We start from the raw sequence: 20857 nt of genomic DNA, 5'->3' as shown, positions 1-20857 counted from the left end.
GTACATTAAGGCTAAGCATAGTTGTGTGTATAGTTCATTAAAAACAGGGTTCTTATGTTTTCGAAAACTCATTAAGGCCCTTACTACACTTAATGAATCTGTGAAGATGATGGCCTCATTGAGATTTGTTTGTCTGATGTGCTTTACAGCTGAGAGTATCGCGTACGCTTCAGCCATAAAAATATTTGTGTCGGGATTTAGAGTACTGGAGGTGGAAAAATATGGCCCAAGAGCTGCATACGCGACAGCAGCAGATGATTTGGAAGCATCTGTATAAAACTCGGCACAGCAGTACTTCGCTTGGAGTTCGACGAAGTGTGATCGTATGTGTGCCTCAGGTGCACGTTTTGTTATTTCGACAAAAGAGATATTGCATTCCATGGTCTGCCATTCCCAAGGCGGTGGAGGGCAATTGGGAGGCATTAGAATATTTTCTGGGAGATGGATGTCTGTTTCTTCTGCCATTGCTTCCAAGCGTAGGCTCAAAGGAGTTCTAATACGTGAGCGGTTACTGTAAAGTCTGGCAACGGACAGGTCGCTAACAATGGAATGACATGGATGTTCGGTGTCTGATTTTACCTTAGTGTAGTATGAAAAACTTAGGAATGTTCTGCGTAGGTGTAAGGACCATTTGTTGGACTCAACGCACAGACTTTCAACAGGGCTCATTCTAAATGCGCCTCTTACCAGTCATATACCGAGGTTGTGGACTGGGTCGAGAATCTTTAACGCACTCTCAGTTGCCGAGTGGTACACCACGGCTCCGTAGTCGAGGCGTGATTGTACGAGACTCTTATACAAGCTAAGCAGACACTTCCTGTCACTGCCCCAGGTTGTTCAAGAGAGCAGCTTGAGGAGGCTCATGGTCTTCAGGCACTTTAAGATATTTTAGGAGGGGAATGAAGTTAAGTTTTGTGTCCAACACCTAAGAATTTGTGTTCAAGGCTGGCAGTTAGTCTTTCTCCATTAAGGTCAATATCTGGTTGTGGTAGTACACCTGTCTTGTTTGAGAACAGGACACATGTGCTTTTTTGAGGGTTCAATCTAAAACCATTCTCCTCCACCCACTTTGAGAATCTATTCAAGCCAAGCTGTAGCTGCCTCTCGCATATGCTAAGGTTACACGATCTGAACCCTTTCAGTACATAATCCACAGTAGAAGAGTGTGCGAGGTAGTATGGTGTGTAGGTAAAACGCTTGCTTTGGCTAGTTGGTTCATGCTTGAATTAATAAAGGCAAGGCACAGAAGACCAGGACTCAAGAAGAAGAACACAGTTGTGTGAAGAACACAGTTAGTTGTGAAGGCGCCGGTCCTGTCGTTTGTGTTCATCTTCTTGAGTCCTGGTCTTCTGCGCCTTGCCTTTATTAATTCAATGGTGCATAGGGAGTTCATTTTAACAATAAATAGCATACAGCTCAGTACTCCACCCTGCGGTACACCTGTCTCCAGTATGAATGGTCGAGATTGCACGTTGCCAACTCTAACACGAATTGTCCTGTCAGAGAGATAACTTTCAGTTATTCACAGCAAGTTGCCGCGAATGCCCATTGCAAAAAGATCCCCGAAGGATCCCGAAGCGCCACGTAGTATCATACGCCCTCTCCATGTCAAGAAACACTGATAATACAAGCTGTTTGTGGACAAAGGCACCTCTGATGTACATTTCCATTCGTACAAGCTGATCTGTCGTCGATCTGCCTTCTCTGAAACCACATTGATATGTGTCTAATTTCTTGTTTATTTCTAGATAGTGGACCAGGCGACTGTTTACCATCTTCTCAAAAACTTTGCATAAGCAGCCCGTCAATACTATAGGCCTATAACTATTTACCAAAGAAGGGTTCTAACCCTGTTTCAAAATAGGAATTATGACGGCCTCTTTCTAAGCAGAGAGAATGTGGCCGGACGACCATGTAGAATTGTGGAGACAAACAAGGTTTTTTTTGTGTGTTTCAGACAGCAGGTGTTTTAACATTTCATATAGGATGCGGTCAGAACGGGGCAGATTTGTTGAAGCTGTTTAGGGCTGCCTGAAGCTCTGCCATGCAAAAAGGTCTATTGTATGCCTCGCATTTTGTGCTTTTCCGTTCTAATGGCCCTTCTATTTGCCTTTTGTACCTTTGGAATGTTTCAGAGTAGTGCAATGAGCTGGATATCTGTTCGAAATTTGCGCCAAGAAAGTTCGCCTGATCTTCCATGCTGTCACCTTGAGAATTCACCAAAGGTAGCGAGTAAGGCTGCCGACCCTTTATTCTATTCACTCTATTCTAAACCTTTGTTTCATCAGTGTAAGAGTTCATGTCCGATATATGCTTTCTCCAACTCTCTCTTCTAGCTTGTCGCCACGTTCTCCGTCCCTGGGATTTGACCTGCGTTTCGGAGAATCCCGAAGTAAACACCATGCCTTGTTCTGCTTCTTACGTGCTATTCGACACTCATGGTTCCACCACGGAAGACAGCATTTTGTGGACAATCTACTTGTTACAGGGATACATTTGGAGGAGGTGTCAAGGGGAAAAACCGTAAAATATTTAACCGCAGCGTCTATGCTTAAAGAACACATGTCGTCCCAGGATAAAGAAGCAATATTTTTGAACTTTTCCTAGTCAGCTGAGTCAGTTCTCCAGCGAGGCAATTGTGGAGGACATTCATTAGACATTGGTGTGCATAGAACTACAGGGAAATGGTCACTCCGGTAAGGGTTTTTAATAACATGGTTTGAACTTGGAATGAACTTGGTTTAGCTTACAGTGCCCTTTTAGGGTCCTGTAATTGGAGTTTTGTCTTTCCTGGAGCGGTCGACAAAATCGCGCCGCTCCTTAGGCGTCAACTGCGCCTTCTGACTGGGTGTTGTGTCCATGGCCTCTTGCGAGGCACTGGACACGTGCTCCTGCAAGCGGTATGTTTTCTGTGAAGGCCTTGTCTCGGAAGACAAGGCCTTGTAGCCCACCGTCCTGGTGGTTGATGGGCTTGTCTTGACCTCTGAGCTGCGCTGACTGGTGCCAGCACTAGCAGAGGCCTCCGCTGTGGTCAAGTTCGGGAGAGGTAGGGCAGCCTTTGCTGCTCCCACCATGGGGCGGGTGGCATTGCCGCACGCTCGCTACGCGTGGCACTAGCGTCCGCCAAGTGCCGTTGTGGTACTGCCCCCCGACGTACCACTTCAGCAAAAGGTGCGCTCTGTGCGAATGTTGGTAAGATGCGTTGCCTTGCTTCTCTGAAAGTTATGTTTTCCTTTACCTTTATCGCAATTATTTCTTTTTCTTCCAGACTGCGCATGATCGAGAATATGCAAGGTGGCCACCATTACAATTGCTAGAACGGGGCTCAGCCTTATCCATCTGCAGAGTGATCATTGATGCCACATTTCGCACATGTTAGCCGCCCTCGGCAACTCTGGGAAGTGTGACCAAACCTCTGGCATCTAAAACAACGTCGCGGGTTTAGAATGTACGGTCGTACTCCGATTTTGGTAAATAGAGTTTCTAATGTCTCTGGTAACGTGCTAGAGCCAAAGGTAACTATCAGGTGCTTAGTTGGCAACTCCTTGTTGTCACGTCTGATTTTTATTCTTTTCTACACTTATTATGTTTTCACCCTTCCATCCTTCCAGGAGTTTTTCTTCGGTCAAGTCCATCAAGTCAATGTCAGAAATTACGCCTTTGGCCGTATTCATGGTTCGGTGTGCTGTTGCACTGACAGGAATGTCTCCAAGTTGTACAAGGTTTGTTAGCTTGTCGTGTTGTACTTTGTCTTTCAGTTCGAGTAATAGGTCCCCAATGGCCAGCTTGGTGATTTTATAGCAGCCTCCAATGGTCTCTTTGAGATACTTCACCACAACGAACGGTGAAATCATTGTTGCTTTTTTACCAGGTTTATCACTGTGGACAATGTGAAATTTCGAGAAAGGCTGAGTGTCTTTTAGAAAAAACTGAAATGTAGCACCGGTGCGCCCCCTTTTAGAGGGACGACCGGTTGAGAATGGGTTGGAAGTTCCCATGAAATATGTTGAGCATTCAGCGACGATGACAGTCACCCACCACCGAGCTCAACAAGGGGACAAGGCTGGGCATGTGGTGAAACAAGCCCTACCATGCCAACTGTACGTCGTCGCTGCAACCACATATGTTATAACCAAGGTAGGTCATAGCACACCAGGTTAACCCTCGCCGCCAGGAATGTTGGAAGTTATCAGAAGAAAAAAGGAGAAAGGAAAGACTAAAAGTGAGAGGGGAAAGATGAAGGTGTGCGAAGAGAGAGACAGGAAAAGGCGACTGCTGATTTCCTCCGGGTGGGTCAATCCAGAGGTGCCGTCTACGTGAAGCAGAGGCCAAAGAGGTGTGTTGCTTCTGCCGAGGGGCCTTAAAGGTCCAAACACTCGGCATCTACTCAACCCCCAGAACCCTCTTTTCCCCAGACATGGCTAAGCCGTGCACAGCTACACGCGGGAGGGTCCAGCCCTCATGTGCTCGGGTACGTGGTGTCGCAACACACCAAATGCCTGCTGACGCAGATGCCCCTGCGAGGCGGCATGACAATGCAATAGATGCATTTTGGCGTGCCACAATTCCGCAGGTAATCCCATTTTTCTAGAACCAAAAGTTGATATGGCTTGTACGGAGAGCTTGCTTCAATTTTAGTTACAATGAGCCTGCTGAAAGAAGAAGTTTAGAAGTTATTAGCTTTTTTTTAAAGGAACACTAAAGGCAAATACTAAGTCAACACGGACTGTTTAAATACCATTCCAGAAGCCTCACAACGCTTGTTTCATGCCAAGAAAAGAGTTAGTTTACGAGAAAAGTGCACCTGAAGGGTCTCAATGCCTTTCAAGTCTCCAGCCATCTAACCGGGTAAGTGGTGACATTGCATACGGCATCACCACCTTTTGCTGCCGTCTGTGAGTAAAACAGCACCCGACAGACATCGGTACCTTCTTTTTGCCCAAAACGCAAACGTGGAGCCTTGAAGGAACCGAGCCAAGACAGAGCGATGGATTCGCAGCTGCAGCTGCTTTTTGGTCAAGTGGCATAGGCCGTTTCGGCATCCCATGACATCACATGGAAGTTAAATTGTCTGCTACATGCAGTTTGTACGAGTTTCGCGAGCCAGCAAAATCAGCGCAGCACTACGCGATAACAAAACTAGTGAAACATAAAAGCGTCGGTGACAAGCATGTGACACCCTCTCAGGCATAATCTTCGTTGGCCCGTCAGACAACATTGGTCACCGCACCAAATAAACACTGACACGCACGGCTGCTCGGCGGTCAGTCAATGTTCACCATCACCAACACGCTGCAGAGAGTCACTATAACAGTGGGTGCCTCAAGCCACCCCTCGTTCACAAAGCCGGGCGGATCGTTACAGTGGCGATCAATGCCCACTTATCGACCCACGCCACCATGAGCGGCGAAGCACCGCCCCCCGTTCCAGCCGCCATGCCGCTGCACGGGAGGCTCGAGCCATTCGAGAGAGATAGGTCCAACTGGCCAGTCTCCGAGGAGCAAGTCTGCGTGTTCTTCCGGGCAAACGACAAACCCGAAGCCAAACAGCAGGACATTTTCCTGGCCAGCTGCAGGACCCGCATCTTCAGTCTCCTGCTCAACCTCCTCAAGCCAGCCACACTGCATGTTAAGAAGTTGAGTGAGTTGTTCACCATACTGCGTTTGCATTTCAGCCCGGGACCGCCCATGCTAATGGAGCATTTCCACTTCAACAACTGGAGTTGCCAGGAAGGAGAGACTTCGCCGCTGTGCTATGCAAGTTAGCGAGTGCTTGCGCCTTTGGGGACCAGCTGGACTCGTTGCTCCGAAACTGTTTCGTCTGCGGCATTAACAACCCCGCCATGCAGATGCGACTCCTGAAGCTACCCGACCCCTCGATGGACAACGCCGTGAAGGCAGCGCTGGCGATGGAAGCTACGACCAAAGATGCCGGCGAGATTGCACAAGCGACGGGCTCGCTGTCGGCTGTCAACACATTGGCGACAAAGGGCAGCGCCTGCAGTCGCTGTGGTGGTGCCCCCTCCCCCTCACAGTGCCAGTGCTCTCAAGCACAATGCTTCACGTGTGGAAAAACTGGGCACCTGGCATGGGTATGCCGAAGGGGGAGAACGAATGGCAGACTGCAGCAGCAGCCTGGATCCCGCCCAGGTTCAACATAAGCCCGCGGCCAGGGTAGTCGTCGCAAGGGCACGTGGCGGGGATATGCGGTAGGAGGCTCAAGTTCTTCCGCGGCCAGGCTCCAAGTCGTGGCCAAGGAGCCACCAATCTTCAACATGTGGCACACAGGCCTTGTTCTGTCGTCTGTGCCCCCGTTCATGCTGACTGTCGAAGTCTGCAGGCACCCCATTTCCATGGAGCTGGACACAGGGGCCAGCGTGTCATTCATGGCCGGGAAACTGTTCAAGCATATCTTCCCTGGCGTGTCATGATGCTCTGCAGCTACTCTGGGCAGCTCTCCCTGGGTCAGGCCCAGGTCAGCATTTGCTTTGGCAATAGGGAGGCAATCCTTCCCCTTTATTTAACCAAGGGGTCGTCAACGATGCTACTGGGCCAAAACTGGATTCACGCACTGGGCGTTCATCTGGCAGAGTAACAAGAAGCCATCCTGCATGTGGTGAAAGACATCTCAAGAGATCTCAAGTCCCTGTTCGAGCCAGGGGTGGGCACATTCACTGGCACGACAGCAGGCATCTATGTACCTGAGGAAGTCCGGCATCGTTTTTTTAGGCTTCGCTGACTGCCGTTCACCCTGAAGGACGGGGTCACCCAGGAGCTGTAACGGTTATAGACCGTTTTTTCGTAGGCGCCGCCATATTGTGAACGCAGTGGCGCCGCCTATGAGCAGCGCCATACTGGCTTGGGTGAAAGCGGTCTTTTGCATGGCAGGTATACGCTCGGCGGTAGGTTACGCCGTTTGTTTTCGTGGTCGTGCGGTCTGTTTAGTATGACGTGCGTCTTCTACGTGGTAAACGGTTCTGTGCGACGTGCTGAAGTGGTTTAAGGCATCATGACATAAATTTATGCTGGCGTTGAGGTGAACAGAACACGCAGCGCGATGTGTGCGCGCATACTTGAGCCTACAATCAGCCTCGGAGATCAATTGTGTATTTCTGAACATTTCAATCACTAATGTGACCATATTGCAGTATTATCCTCTATTTCTAAGCTGTGGTTTACGAGCCATGAAACATACGCGACGATCGTAACAGCGCCGGTACCGTTGTGCTACAATAGGAGCTGTGATGTTATACTATGACATGCGTTCAAACTGTTCCGCTGCAGGTTACATTGCGTGACTACTTGGTTCCATGGATGAGGTTTCTGCCCCTGAATAAAATAGTTTTGGCAAGCAATAGCAACATACCTTAATGTCTGAATTACGCTTCTCCAGCAAAGGGACTGTTTACGAATTGCGCGAGCGTCCTAAGCAGTGGTAGGTGCTGGATTACATATATCATTGTTCTATATACCGCGTGGTCCAAGCATACGGCATCAGCAGTTACATATTTATAAACGTTGTGCGGAGTGAGTATGCGAGGTCCTATCGGGGCGTTAGCCAGTTTTCTATTGCGTTTTCGAGAAAGAGGATGATAACCAAGTTTTTTTTTCGGTTGTGTTCGTTCCGTTCTCTACGACGCACTCGCACGTATTATGGAAATGTTGGCATCGCATTCTTTTTATGCGATCCCTCTCATATGTTACGGCTGTATGCAGGCCAAAAAGACAACGCCGAAGCGCACAGCTTACATATGTATCGTGCTGGTTCATCAACTGCAGTGATCGCTTTGTTGAGCAGCGCCGTCGGCCTCATGCGGGAATGCTAGCATAGACGTGGTAATTTGAAGCCTACTAGACTTTAAACACGCGAGAACGATGCCGGTGCATCACAATTTTTTTATAGCGCCTGCCGCTGAGATGTTTTGTGGTTGCCTTATATTGGCCGTGCACGAGCATGTGCTCTTATGCTTTAGGTTTTGCTCCCTACGCCAAGCGATCAGATAGTGAGCAGATTTACCATTTCATGGTGCTAATACAGACACCAGTTTTCTTTGCTGAATGAAAACCGATATAAGCAAAATAGTTCACAGCACATACATACATCGCGACTGATAATGTTCGTACACCGCGGCTGATAAAGCGCGTCACATTTTCGCGCCCCCAAGAGATATTTCTGCCTACTCTAGTTACCGATACACCGAAATGCTTCCCTGACGACCTTATATGAACGGACATGGCGTAAAGTTCACAAAGTACCATCTACAACATCTCGAAATCGTTCCGCAGCACGCGACAGAAATACTTTCAAGCAGCGCCACGCCGGATCGCCCAAGCAAGAGAGGAGGAAAGGCTCTCCGCGCGCCCCATCCTCCTCGCCCGATGAAACGGTCTATAGTTAGAGAGCATCCTGATGCCTGTCAATGTCAAGACATCTGAATGGGTCACTCCCATCGAACGAGTCCTCAAGCAAGACGGCAGTGTCAGGACCTGCGGGAATTTCGAGATTACCATCAACCCCGTTGCTACCGTCGAGAAAAAGCCGCGGTTTCGTATTGAAGGTCTCTGGTCAGCGTTGTCCGGAGGACAGAAGTTCACCAAGCTCGACCTCAGAGGTGCTTACCAGCAGCTGGTGCTCCACGATTCCTCCCGGAAGTATGTCACAATATCGAAAACTCTGGGGCTCTTCCGGTACACGTGCTTACCATTTGGCGTGGCCTCAGCCCCAGCAATTTTTCAGAGGGAGATGGACAACCTCTTCAGGGGCATGAGGCGGTGTACTTAGTCGACATCCTGGTTACCGATACCGACGACTGGGACCACCTGCAGAACCTTCACAACGTCCTGGCATGATTGCAGGATGCCAATCTCAAGCTGGAAAAGTGTGTTTTCCTAGATCCCAGTGTTCAGTACCTGGGACATTTCATTTCCCAGGCTGGCCTGGCTCCATCCCCCGCAAAGTTGACGCTGTGCTCAAGGCACCTAAACGCCAAAAGGAGCTTCAATGCCACCTTGGCCTCACCAACTTCTATAGGAGTTTCCTGCCGAACCATTCGGCGCATCTACAGCCGCTCCACCTTTGGCTTCGCAATGGTCAGCAGTGAGTCTGGGAGGAGGAGCAGGATGCGGCCTTCCAGCGCAGCAAGGAGCTAATGACAAAGGCTCCAGTGCTGGTACACTTCAATGCGGCCAAGCCTGTCGTCGTGACCATGGGTGCGTTGCCGTACGGCGTGGGAGCCGTCCTGGCGCACCAGGACAAGGATGGCCAGGAATGTCCCGAGTTTGCTTCTCGTCAGCTTCATGCTGCAAAGCAACGTTCCAGCCAGCTGGACAAGGAAGGCCTGGCCCTTATGTTCGGGGTCGAGCACTTTCACAAGTACCTGTGGGGCTGGAAGTTCAGGGCGGTCACAGTCCACAAGCCACTGTTGCGGCTGCTAGGGCCTGACAAGGCAGTTACCGTGCAGGTATCATTTCGTGTGGTACACTGGGCCTTGAGGCTGGCGGCCTACAGAAACCAGCTGGTCTACTGTCTCGGGAAGGACCTGGAACCTGCTGATGCCCTAAGCCGCCTGTCCCGGCCAGAGGTGCCTGCTGCTGTTCCAGATCTTGCCGAAGTGTTCATGCTAGAGCCTGCATACCCGGATGTACTGTCCAGATCAGCAGTGTCACAGGCGACCAGCCGGGACCCAGTCCTGTCTCGGGGGGTCAAGAAGGTGTCCCGAGGGGAGCAGTTGGTTCAGCGGGCCTATAGCCACAAGGCTGCTGAGCTGAGCCCGCAGCAGGGCCGCCTACAGTGGGGTTCCAGGATGGTGATCCCACAAAGTCGCGGGTCCAGGGTCCTGCAGTTGCTGCATGCGGGTCATCCTGGCGTGGAAAAGACCAAGATGGTGGCCTGGCCTGGACATCGCTCACGTGGTGCGGAGTAGCCAAGTCTGCCAAGAGCACCAGCGGGCATCACATCATGTGGAAATCACCCCCTGGCCGTTCCCACAGAGACCCTGGTCCCGCCTGCATGTCGATTTCGGGGAGGTCCTTCAAGGGCCATAATTTCCTGGTGGTAGTGGATGCCTTCTCAAAGTGGGTTGAGGTTCTCCCTGTTACCACTCTGTCCACAGGTGCGACCATGGCGGCGCTGCGACAGGTCTTCGCCGCCCAGAGGTTGCCGGATGTCATCGTGTGCTACAATGGTCCCGCTTTAGCCAGCACAGAGTACCTGGCCTAGCTGACGAAAAACGGAATCCGCCGAATGACGGTTCTGCCTTACCACCGATTCAAACAGGGCAGCTGAGCAGCTGGTGGAGACCATCAAGGACAAGCTCAAGAAGAGCCAGGCTGGAGATTTCCGGACGCAGGTTGCCCGGGTACTGTTCCAGTACCGGACCACGCCCCACGATGTCACTAGCCATGCCCCCTGTGAGCTCCTGCTGGGTCGAATGGTCAAGACACCCTGGACGTCTTGCATCTGAACCTCTGATCCACAGTGCTCCTGAAGCAGAAGCTGGCTGCTGCCCGAGGGTGCCGTCCCGGGCCGTTGCCGGGAATTCCAGTCTTTGCCAGGAACTTCCGTCCTCGCCCACCCTGGTCTGCCGGACAGGTTGTATCTCCTGATAGCGCCTCATTGCTGCTCGTCTGCATGCCAAACGGGACCATGTGGCACAGGCACGCTGATCATGTTAGGCCTCACCTCAGGACCTGGCTTGCACCCTCGGCTGCCGCTTCAGAGGACCTGCAGCAACACCAGTCACTTCCAGCGAAGCACCGCCGACCTCGGAGGCGGCAAGTGTTACCAGTGCTGCGGCGCCTGTTGGGCCGGTGTGAAGACCGGCAGCACTCTCAAGGCTGGCCACTGTGCACCCTCCGGACAGAGTGTGGCTGGCTCAGGCAGCCCCCAGTGTTGTCGCATCCGGCCCGTGAACACTGGTGCCCAGGCAAAGCACTTGGACGCGGAGGCCGCCGGACCGTTACTCGCCTGGATAAGGCCGATCCACACGACGGACCACATTGCTATTTTGGACCGTGGTCTGCGCATCACGTGATAGGACGTCACCAGTTCGTGCATACCGCTGTTGGCAAGCGCAAAACCGCGGCCCTCGCGGTCCAACAAATCATCGAGGCTTTTCCTGCTTCAGTTTTGGCGGCGGACCGCACGCAAACCGCAGCCATTTTGGCGTAGCCAACGAATGTTGTCCGGCAACAGAGTGTCTTCAGCCAAATCCAAACTAGTTTTCGGCTCAGCAAAAGCCAGACGTTTCATGTCCGCCGTTCCACCTACATGTGCGTGCAGCAGATATATTTTTTAAACACCGTATCCTCTAGGAGTGACGAGGAGGTTTTTATTTTGTATCCCTCGTTGAACAGTTCCCTGCTTTGTGGGAGTCGAGCAGGAATGATTACAAGATAATGCGGAAAAGCGTTAGTGTAGCTGGTAGGTCTGCTCTGCCGTCTGCTATATGGCAGTCCGCCGTGTGGATGTGCTCTGCGCCGGACTGCGGCAGGCCATGACGTCGCATCACGTGACCGATCGGCCCGTAGACTTGGTCCGTCGTGTGGATTGGCCTATAACAGGTGCTGTTGACCTGGCTGGGACATGTTATTTTTTGCATTGAGCCTGGACATGAGCCTGGACATATTTTGTTTGTATTGAACAAACAAACTGGGGGTAAGGGGTGTGACAAGCATGTGACACCCCCTCAGGCATAATCATCGTTGGCCCGCCAAGCTCGGCGGGGGCAAGATTGGTCACCGCACCAAAAAAACACCGACGAGCACAGCTGCTTGGGGGGCAGTCACCTTTCACCACCACCATGCTGCAGAACGTCACTGTAATGGTGGGTGCCTTGAGCCCTCCCTCGTTCACAAACCCGGGCGGAGTGAAGTTGAGCAAAAATGAAACCTTTCGACCGCACGTGTTGTCGTCAAGGGTAATTTCAATTTGTTCTTTTTTCTAAAAAAATGAAATAGAATTGGACAAGCAGCACTTTATTTTGTCTTACAATACTAGGATGTTTTTTGCAACAAATGGTTGAGTACTAGAGACAGAATTTAAGTGGTGAGTGCTTTCGTCATCGGCCAAGTTCTTGAATGTCCCAAGGTAGTCTCTAACCATGTCCTGTATTTACCTCGATTTCTCGATTACAGTCGCCGACTGATTTTTCGGACTCAAAAAATTCCGACATGCTTCATTATTCGGTCTGCTTCACGGCACCGCCATTCTCCCTATAGACCATAATGTATAACAACTGCCGAAAGTTCGGACACCTTGCAACCTTTTGTCTGATGTTTCGAACACTCCTTGAGCCAACTTGATTGAGAGCACCATGCACTGACTCTGACCGGTGCATGGTTCGACTTGCTGAACACCATTTTTGTTTTGAACAGAGCCTCTTTGCTGCCCCACGAAGTGGTGCTACTGCAAATCCCCGCTCATCATCGTTTCTGCCTGGTTCGTGGCTACAGCAGTTCCAGTCTCAGCTTAGTAAGCCATGTCAAGACAATCCAGAAGCCGATTTGTTTGTTTCTTTGTGCACGACGCTGAGAGAGGCAACGTTTTTCGTTTGTGCGACTGGTGTCGGCGTGACGGCGCAGTAATGTTTGCTTTGTGTGCTGTGTCGAGGTTGCGGTGATCCAATGCGGCATACGGAAACATCACGTAAGTGTCTAGTGGCGCCGACTGTGCCCGCGCAGACTGCGCTGGGGAATGCCGGCAAGCGGGTGCCGGGAGGCCTAGGATTTGTCGCCTTCCGATGTGCTCCCTACTGACGCCGAAGATGTTCTGCCGAGACCTACGCAGTGGTTGCATTGCGATTCCGGAAACAGCCTCATTTGACAGTTTCCCAGGTGCTGACACTGCTGTACTGACATGCGCAGAACCCGAAGACGACAAGATCATTCGTCAGGTTTCTGCTGCACCGCCTTACGACAACTCCGAGTTGAAAGATGACGCACCATGTGCTATGCTGCCGTCGCATGCAGAGCGTGTACAAGCAGTGACTGTGCTTTCAGCTGCCTATAGTAACCGTACGACCCTCTCCGAGATTCAGGTTTATCTGATTGCGCATAAACAGAACAGCGTGCAACGGCGCATTCACGATTTCTTCAAGCCTACTGCCGAGCCCGAATAAGCGCGTGGAAATAAAGGATTTCTTTTTTTTTTCCTTAATCTGATTTTTCGGACACCTGTTTATTCGGACATTTCCGCAGTCCCCATGAGGTCAGAATAAACAGTCAGCGACTGTATTAAGGCTCTGTTCGGAATAATGTTGACACCTTAGAGATTCTAGAGCACTATCACTTTAGCTGGACTTAATATTTTCCTTTAGTGTCCCTTTAATTAGCAACTAATTACCATGCATCACCTGTCCCCTCGTGGTCATCACCACTGACGGCATGTCTCTGAAAGAACCGTCCTTTTATTTCATAATGGCTGTTTTTAAATATTTCTTAAGGTCTCCGTAGAAACACCCTCTGTGTGTGTGTGTTCTAAAAACTATCAGGACTTCTTGCCACCACTCCCGTGCGCCCCCCCCGCCAAGATAGAAATAATCCTGGTGTGGTTAGTCATTAGCACACCCAACTCACCAAAAATTGTTTGTTCCTCTCGGCGTTGTTGAAGTTGAACATCTTTTTAATGTTGACTAAGGCACTGAAAAAGCACGAGAGGAATACTTCAATGGTCAGTCACAACATTCCATGCATTCCATGCGAAAAATCCCACATACGTCTCTTTTGCCGTGATTGAATGAATTAGAAACACTTTGGCTTTCCTAGTCTTCGGATAAACTTTCAAAACCTGAAAAACGAGAATTTAAAACATTTTGTTGCACTTAATCATGGATTTTTTGAAGTGTCATTTAGTTGAGAATAGCAGAACCAACACAACTCTACTAACCAAGGCAGGCCAGTGCAACCGCTTCCACTCCACCCAAACAACGTCATCTTCAGCAAACTCAATTTCTGTGCAAACAGGACAAATATGAGACAAAAAACAATATTACAATATCAAATAGCAGTAGCTTGTGGGAACAGCCTTTAACACAAGCAAAGTTGAAACTACGCAAAATCTGTCACACCAACTTGAGCAAAAGCATAAGTGCTAATTACTGCCAAAATGGAGGACAATTAAGAAGATATCCTTCGATATATAAGCTATTTCAAAGAAGATGAAACCGCAAAGCTCTAGGATGAAGTTTATTGACAGAGCCAAGGAATAAGTTAAAAACGAATTATCTGCATAAATATATGTGGTACGTATACTATGTGGGCTACTTTCTGTGTGATCTTGAATAGGTTAGCCCACTTACACAGGAAACAGCTACTACTACATGAAAGCTTGTTCTCCTTACAGTAAGAGTAGTTTCTGTTCTCTCTTGATTTCACGACAAAGCCTTTACAATTGAGTTTTTTTTTTCTTTTCTGCAATGGCTGCATTTAAATTTGGTACGGTCGGTCAAAAGCATACAGCTGTATGGAGGCATATCAGCACATCCTTGTGTAGACAGGAAAGCAACTTCTTAACACGTAGGAGGCTGGATTTATCCCTGAAGACACGATAAATATTAAAGTGAAGCTTTCTCTGCAAACCCTACCGGACTTTCCTCATCTCGAATACTGGGTACTGCTACTGTTTTGCCTAATCGCTCACACGTAAGAAAACAAAATGAATCACATGCTCAATGATGGGATCAAACCTCCGTCTTCCAGAACAGCAGCCTGATGCTCTAACCATTTGGCTACAATTGCACATACACTCCTATTGTGCCAACACCAACTAGCTCTTTGATACGATTGTCGCACATGTCGCATTGCATAGCATGGGTGCATGAGAACACATGCGCCAGTTTTCATTACACCAAAGTCACAGGAATGAAATGGGCAAATTTATAGCATTTGATTAACTATTTCACAATAGCTCTCTTTCTCATTCACTTTCTCTCTCGCATACACAGATGTGTGCTGGATGTGCATAATTTTGTAATTAAATTATCAACTCATCATTCACAGCACAACAGCACATCTGTGAATGAGTTAGCAGCAAGCACATGTGCCATAGAATGGGTTCCCGGCACCCGGCGCAACTGCTTGATGTGTTTGTGCGTGCGCGCATCCCCTCTTTTTTTTTTTTGCCAGCCCCTCCTCTTTCTTAACACACAATTTGTACAGAGAATGTGCATTCATCTAAAGGCCTTAAGGGCAACTCTTATTCTTGCCTGAAATTCGACATTTAGAATTTTTTTTAAATAGACAATATGGTTAGCAGTTTGACGGGTCATATTTTGTAAGCATCCTAGAAATGTTTACTGCATTCGGCTACAAGCAGCGGATGAAACAATGGCTTGAGTGGTGATCGCAGCACAGCCGCCACTCATTAAGTTGCACCCAGGTCGGTCCATCCCCCCCCTCCCCCCCTTCTAGTGATGCCACTGTGTGCACATGTCTATGCCTTTCTCATTTTTTGTTTCCCTGCAATGCAAACAAAATGACCCCATTACTTTTCTACCGGAAAAACGGCACATATGCAGTGCATACTTTCCTGTGGTGTGGCATCAGACACAGATGCATCATTGTCATCTTCAGAGCTCTCCCCATGCATCCTAAGATGTGAAACAAGGTTAATCAATAAGAAGAATGGTGCATGAAACATAATAGAACCATAACACTGAGTCTGTACAAAACATTAGACTAAAATTCATGGACACTTCAAGTATTTCGATAATACTGAAGGACAAAATGCAAAGAGGGGAAAACAAACCTTATTCGTAGACATACACTGAAAAATAGTGAAATCTGCTTCTCATCTACAATTCCTTGCAGTTACGTAGCTGCTGAGTTGGACCCATGCTTCAAGCTATTCAGGTCACTTTTCTAAGTTGGTTTTCCTCCTTTAGTGATGTCGATCCCCTTCTGGCATGATGGTTAGTATATTGTCTGAAGCTTTCCACCAGGCATTTCTAGAGCCTAGGGCTCGAAACTTAAGCCATGATGGCTGTGGTGTGCAACAGCAAAGCAACAATATAGTGGCATGGCCTGGTCACTTAATCTCACTTTCTCTAGTTCCACGATGGCAATGGGATTTAAACTAGCTTGTCTTACATTACTGCGAACAAGCCACATTGCAATTGTTTAGCAACACTATAAAAAATATGTCAAAGATTTTTTTCCCGATAGACAGTGTCCATGACATAGCCTCTAGTGGGTTCTGTAACTTTTGAGTGTTCAAAACTTGTCCCGAAGTTCAGTTTTCAAGGAATTTAAGGGGCACATTTATTTTCAAGGAGTTTTACAGGCCAGGGATATGAATCTTTCTTCCAAATTCAAGGGTTTTCAAGGATTTCAAGGTGGCATACAAACACTGAATTAAAAGGATCCTGAACCCGCCCTCGACCTTGGCAAAAAATCATAGTCCGCGGATAGCATACGCTACTGTGAGCATTTCAACCAAGTTTTGCAGTCGTGAGCGGTACATGGAGCTTGCAAACGCTTTTTTTTCAACAGAATCTTGCTCCTCACTCTTTTCTGGATGCTTTATTTTAGAATATAGCAGATTCCCATACGCAGCTGCTATTGGCTAATAGCTGACATCAATCAAGAAGGCTGCTATCAGTGCGCTTCTTCCTACTGTTACTGTGTATACTTGAGAATGTTCTGGCAGCTCGTGTGTGAGACCATCAGCAGAAGTGTGCCGTGCAGCAAAAAAGCAAGAGAGAGAAAAAAAGGTGGGGCCCATGACCTATGCATCATGCAATCCTCAAGATCAGGTATTTGAGAATGCAGGGAAGAAATTTCGCTTGCAGAAGCTAGATGGGGGCAAGTGGAGAGGGTCCAGATTAATTTTGACCACCCATTGCTCGGGTACACAGGTGTTCTTGCACTTCGGTCCCATAGAACGGCAGCTGCTACAGCCGGGATTTGATCCCGTGCCCTCTCCCTTAACATCACAATGCCATAGTCACTACACCACCATGATGAGTATTAAATGCAATCAAGTGGCAACCTGTGACCATACAGAAGTACAATGGACACAAAGAAAATTAGTGTTAAACTGCTGAATTAAACCTGTAAGTGCTGCCTTCATACTCAATTATACAATAACAGTTGCTCTGGATGAACATCCACATTCTCTACATCAAAGAAAGTATGGTTGTATAAATGGCAAGTTTTAAGCATGCTGTATTACCATAAAAAAAGTGCATGACCTTATAAGTATTTCTGCACAGTAAAACAAAGCTGCAACAAAGCAGAGAATTACCGCAATATAGGATTACTGATACCAAACATGATATGGCTAACTTTGTAATGTAAATAGGCTGCATGTTTATCTAACCAGTTGTTAGGTGCACAGCGTATCACAGAAAGAAAACCCAACAGTGGACACTAAAAATTATGCAACTTTAGGCATAAAGTGAACTGCCTGCATAAAAATTAAATCTAGGCATGAAAACTGCAACTATTCCAAACATTATTTCGCAGTCGACTGTTGCATAATGCTTAAACTTTCACATATGTTTTATTGACAACAGCCCGAAGTTCTCGATTCTTTTTTTTTTATCAGGTGTTTTTCGTAACACAATGTACAGGTGACCATGGCATGCTATTGAAATACAGTCAAGCCCAACTCTCTACTGAGAGGAAACTCTCCCTTAATGCAAAGCATTTTTCATCATTCAAGAAACTTTGCAAGCAGCCTGTGTAGGTACACGCACTTACAATAGCCTGGTTTTCACACCAGTTCATTTAGAACAAGTAGAACAAACTGTGGCGCAGCAGCTCATATTTACCCAATGCAGAACTCAAGAGACACAAGGAACACCCCGATAGCTTTCACAGTGTAAACTTTATGCAGTGTGATTTTTGATGCCCGACATGGTACTAAATGTGATCTTACAGGCCATTTTAATTATCTAACGTAACATTCCTGGTACAATGAGCAATGCCAGAAACGGGTGCATGCAAGTGGACTGAGCGGCCACCTGTGCTGGAATATTGAAGAGAGTTTTGACTTTAAGCAGTAAGTTAAGCAAAAAATAAAACAGTTTTACAGCTAAGTTCAAGCGGGAAAATCTGAACATGCTACAACACCACATAACTGCAGCAATCCGTTACACATAGTAGCCTGTGGACAGCCTGGCAAACCCTGAAAGTGCAATCCAGCAGATTCTGGTCAAGCAGACCTCAATAAAACAGTCAGCACAAAAAAAAAGAAAAAAAATCACATGCATTATTTCCGTGTTTCAAACAGATGCATAACTTTGATGCATAACTTCGGCTGCTTTGATGGCAACTACAAATGTAGCAAGTTTCTATTATAGTGAACACTTTTTACACTGTTAAGCAGATGCTTCACTCAAGGCTCAAGGGCACCATAAAACGAAAACAATAGAGGAAATCTGGCCATTAGAGCTACTGAAAAATATGCAAATGTGTTTACATCACCAGATACAATAACACTGCACACAATGAGACTTGCTCAGCTATCAGCAACATGCTTAGCAATTGCATTAGCCACTGCACTTTTCATCAGAATTTAGACATTCAGTACCTCTTGCTAAACCTTATGGTCAGCAACTATGAAAATGCATACCATTCATACACCAACAAATCAAGATATTAATAAATATTAGAACCTTTAGTAGCAGATGCACAAGTTTTTTGTAAGAGTTACAACATGCAAGAAAAAAAAAATCAGGAAGTGCAAAAACGCTCACTCAATTATGTGGATGTACCTTGGGGACGCTGTTGCTGGTTTCTTCTTTTCTGGGGCTTTGGGGCTTCGTTCAAATTTTCGCATATGCCGCTTGCGCCTAGCAGATGAAGAGTTGCTTGCTTCCTCAGTGCCATCATTCACACAAACTACAGATGGTGACAAAGACCTCTTCTTGGGCATTTGAGTAGCTTCCGTAAAAGTGTTCGCATCCCAGCTGAAAAAGTCCTTCACATATGCACAATCTTGCTTGTTGTGTCGCACAAGATTGTCCATGCGGCTAGTACGAAAACTGCACTTTTGGCAAGCATACTGGCTAAGACGACTGTCAGAAGTGTTTCCTGATGCAGCACTTTGCTGCCGATAATGAGTAACACAAGTCTTTTCCTCGGTTGAAATGTTTCTCTTTGCTTTTGAAAGAGGTGGACTACTGTTGCCAAACTTCATGCGCTCCATCTTGGATGGGAGGGACTTTGTTGGCGTAGGAGGTTCAGTATTTATAGGAACCACAGCTTGCAAGTTATCTGGTATTTTGTGAGAGGCTGATTTTCGTTTCACAACTGCAGGTTCTGATGAGCGTTCCACAGTCTCACCACCAGGGGATCTCATACGCACTGAGGGTTTGCGTGGACGAGATGACCGCCTCAGTTCTGGCTCGGAGGTAGCTGCTGACCCATTTTGTGTAACTGCATCAACTGGCTCAGCTATTTTGCTTTGTGGCGCTGCTTCAGAAAATGTAGCTGACTGCTCAACATCTTGTGGAACTGCTTCAGTAAATGAAGCTGATTGTTCAACAACTTCTGGAACTGCTTCACTAATTGGGGCAGCTGGTTCAACGACATCCTGTGACACCGCTTCAGCAACTGAAGCAGCTTGTTCAGAAAAATCTCGTGGAACTGCTCCAGCAACATGAGCTGGCTGCTCAGCAACATCTAACGGAACTGTTTCACAAGTTGGAGCAGGTTCCTCGGCAACATCTGGCTGAACTGTTTCACCAGGTGGACCTGGTTGTAAGGGAACATCTTGCGGAACTGCTTTGCCAAGTGGAGTTGGCACTTCAGTGAAGTCCTGACTGGCGCCAGGCCCAGACTCATTCTCTGGCTTTTTGGAACATTGTGAAGATGGTTTCCCTAAATTCTCAAGTTCCTTGTCCAATAGATTCAATTTCCTTTTTTCTTTTAACAATGCTTCTCGAGTGTTGCATCCAGGTACTGTCACACTGCCCAAAACTGGCTCCAGCTTTTCAATGCCAGGGTGCATTGAAGGAGGTGCGCTTTCTGCAAAGCTTTCCTGAGCAGGTGTTTCTGATGCTGTAAGTTGCTCAGCTTGACCTGGATCAAGTGCCTCATTTCTGTATACTGACTCCAGTGCAGCATCAACCAAAATGTCATGAACAGAGCTTTCGCTTGCATGTTTTTCTGCTGCAGGTGGTATGGATTGGCTGAGCTCAGGCTGCTCCATTCAGTGCAACTACAGAAGAGAAAAGTTATTCTTATTAAAGTGGGAGGCTCTTGAGTTCAAAAAGAAAAGTGAGGGAGAGAACACAAATTTTACAAGGCACATACAAAAAATATTATCAACTTTGGGAATATAAAGCAACACTTAAAAAACATTTGCTGGTTCAATTGATCATCAAATGCTTGTCCCACTTAGGTGAATAATATTTGCTATATTGCAATAGGCAAAGCACAATAGAGTCAACATGCATTAACTCCTAGGGACCACTGACTTTTTCTTAATTTATGAGCTGGTTGAATTATTTGTGGCTAATTGAGGCATGGTTCAAGACAGAATTTTTGTTAACTAGAAGACACACCTAAAAAATTAAATTATGGGGTTTTACGTGCCAAAACTACTTTCTGATTATGAGGCACGCCGTAGTGGAGGACTCCGGAAATTTCGACCACCTGGGGTTCTTTAACGTGCACCTAAATCTAAGTACACGAGTGTTTTCGCATTTCGCCCCCATCGAAATGCGGCCGGCGTGGCCGGGATTCGATCCCGCGACCTCGTGCTCAGCAGCCCAACACCATAGCCACTGAGCAACCACGGCGGGTAAGACACACCTATCGTAGATGGAGATTGTTTTATGACATTTCAGTAAAGTGCATACTCCCATCTCCTGAACTCTGAGCAGTAGAGGCTGGGGCTTGTATCAGCCAAT

General features: G+C 47.6%; 1 protein-coding gene across 3 annotated transcripts in view; it reads right to left on the bottom strand.

Annotated features, from left to right (window-relative positions):
* The window catches only part of LOC135910658 (PWWP domain-containing DNA repair factor 3B-like), a 92139-nt gene that overhangs the window by 64859 nt on the left and 6423 nt on the right, over positions 1-20857 (bottom strand). For 2 of the 3 annotated variants that reach the window (XM_065442693.1, XM_065442700.1), the window contains exons 2-6: positions 18698-20163; positions 15522-15586; positions 13885-13949; positions 13715-13785; positions 13575-13638 (exon numbers count right to left, since the gene is read on the bottom strand). In XM_065442693.1, coding sequence (XP_065298765.1) covers positions 13575-13638; positions 13715-13785; positions 13885-13949; positions 15522-15586; positions 18698-20154 — 1722 coding nt within the window. In that variant the 5' untranslated portion in view covers positions 20155-20163. The remainder of the gene's footprint in view (positions 1-13574; positions 13639-13714; positions 13786-13884; positions 13950-15521; positions 15587-18697; positions 20164-20857) is intronic. The other variant, XM_065442708.1, reaches the window with a different exon arrangement.

Source organism: Dermacentor albipictus, chromosome 1 (genome assembly GCF_038994185.2).
Source record: "Dermacentor albipictus isolate Rhodes 1998 colony chromosome 1, USDA_Dalb.pri_finalv2, whole genome shotgun sequence".
NCBI classification, from domain to species: Eukaryota; Metazoa; Arthropoda; class Arachnida; order Ixodida; family Ixodidae; genus Dermacentor; species Dermacentor albipictus.
Note: the sequence above shows the minus strand (reverse complement) of the source record. Positions and strands in the feature narration are given on the sequence as shown.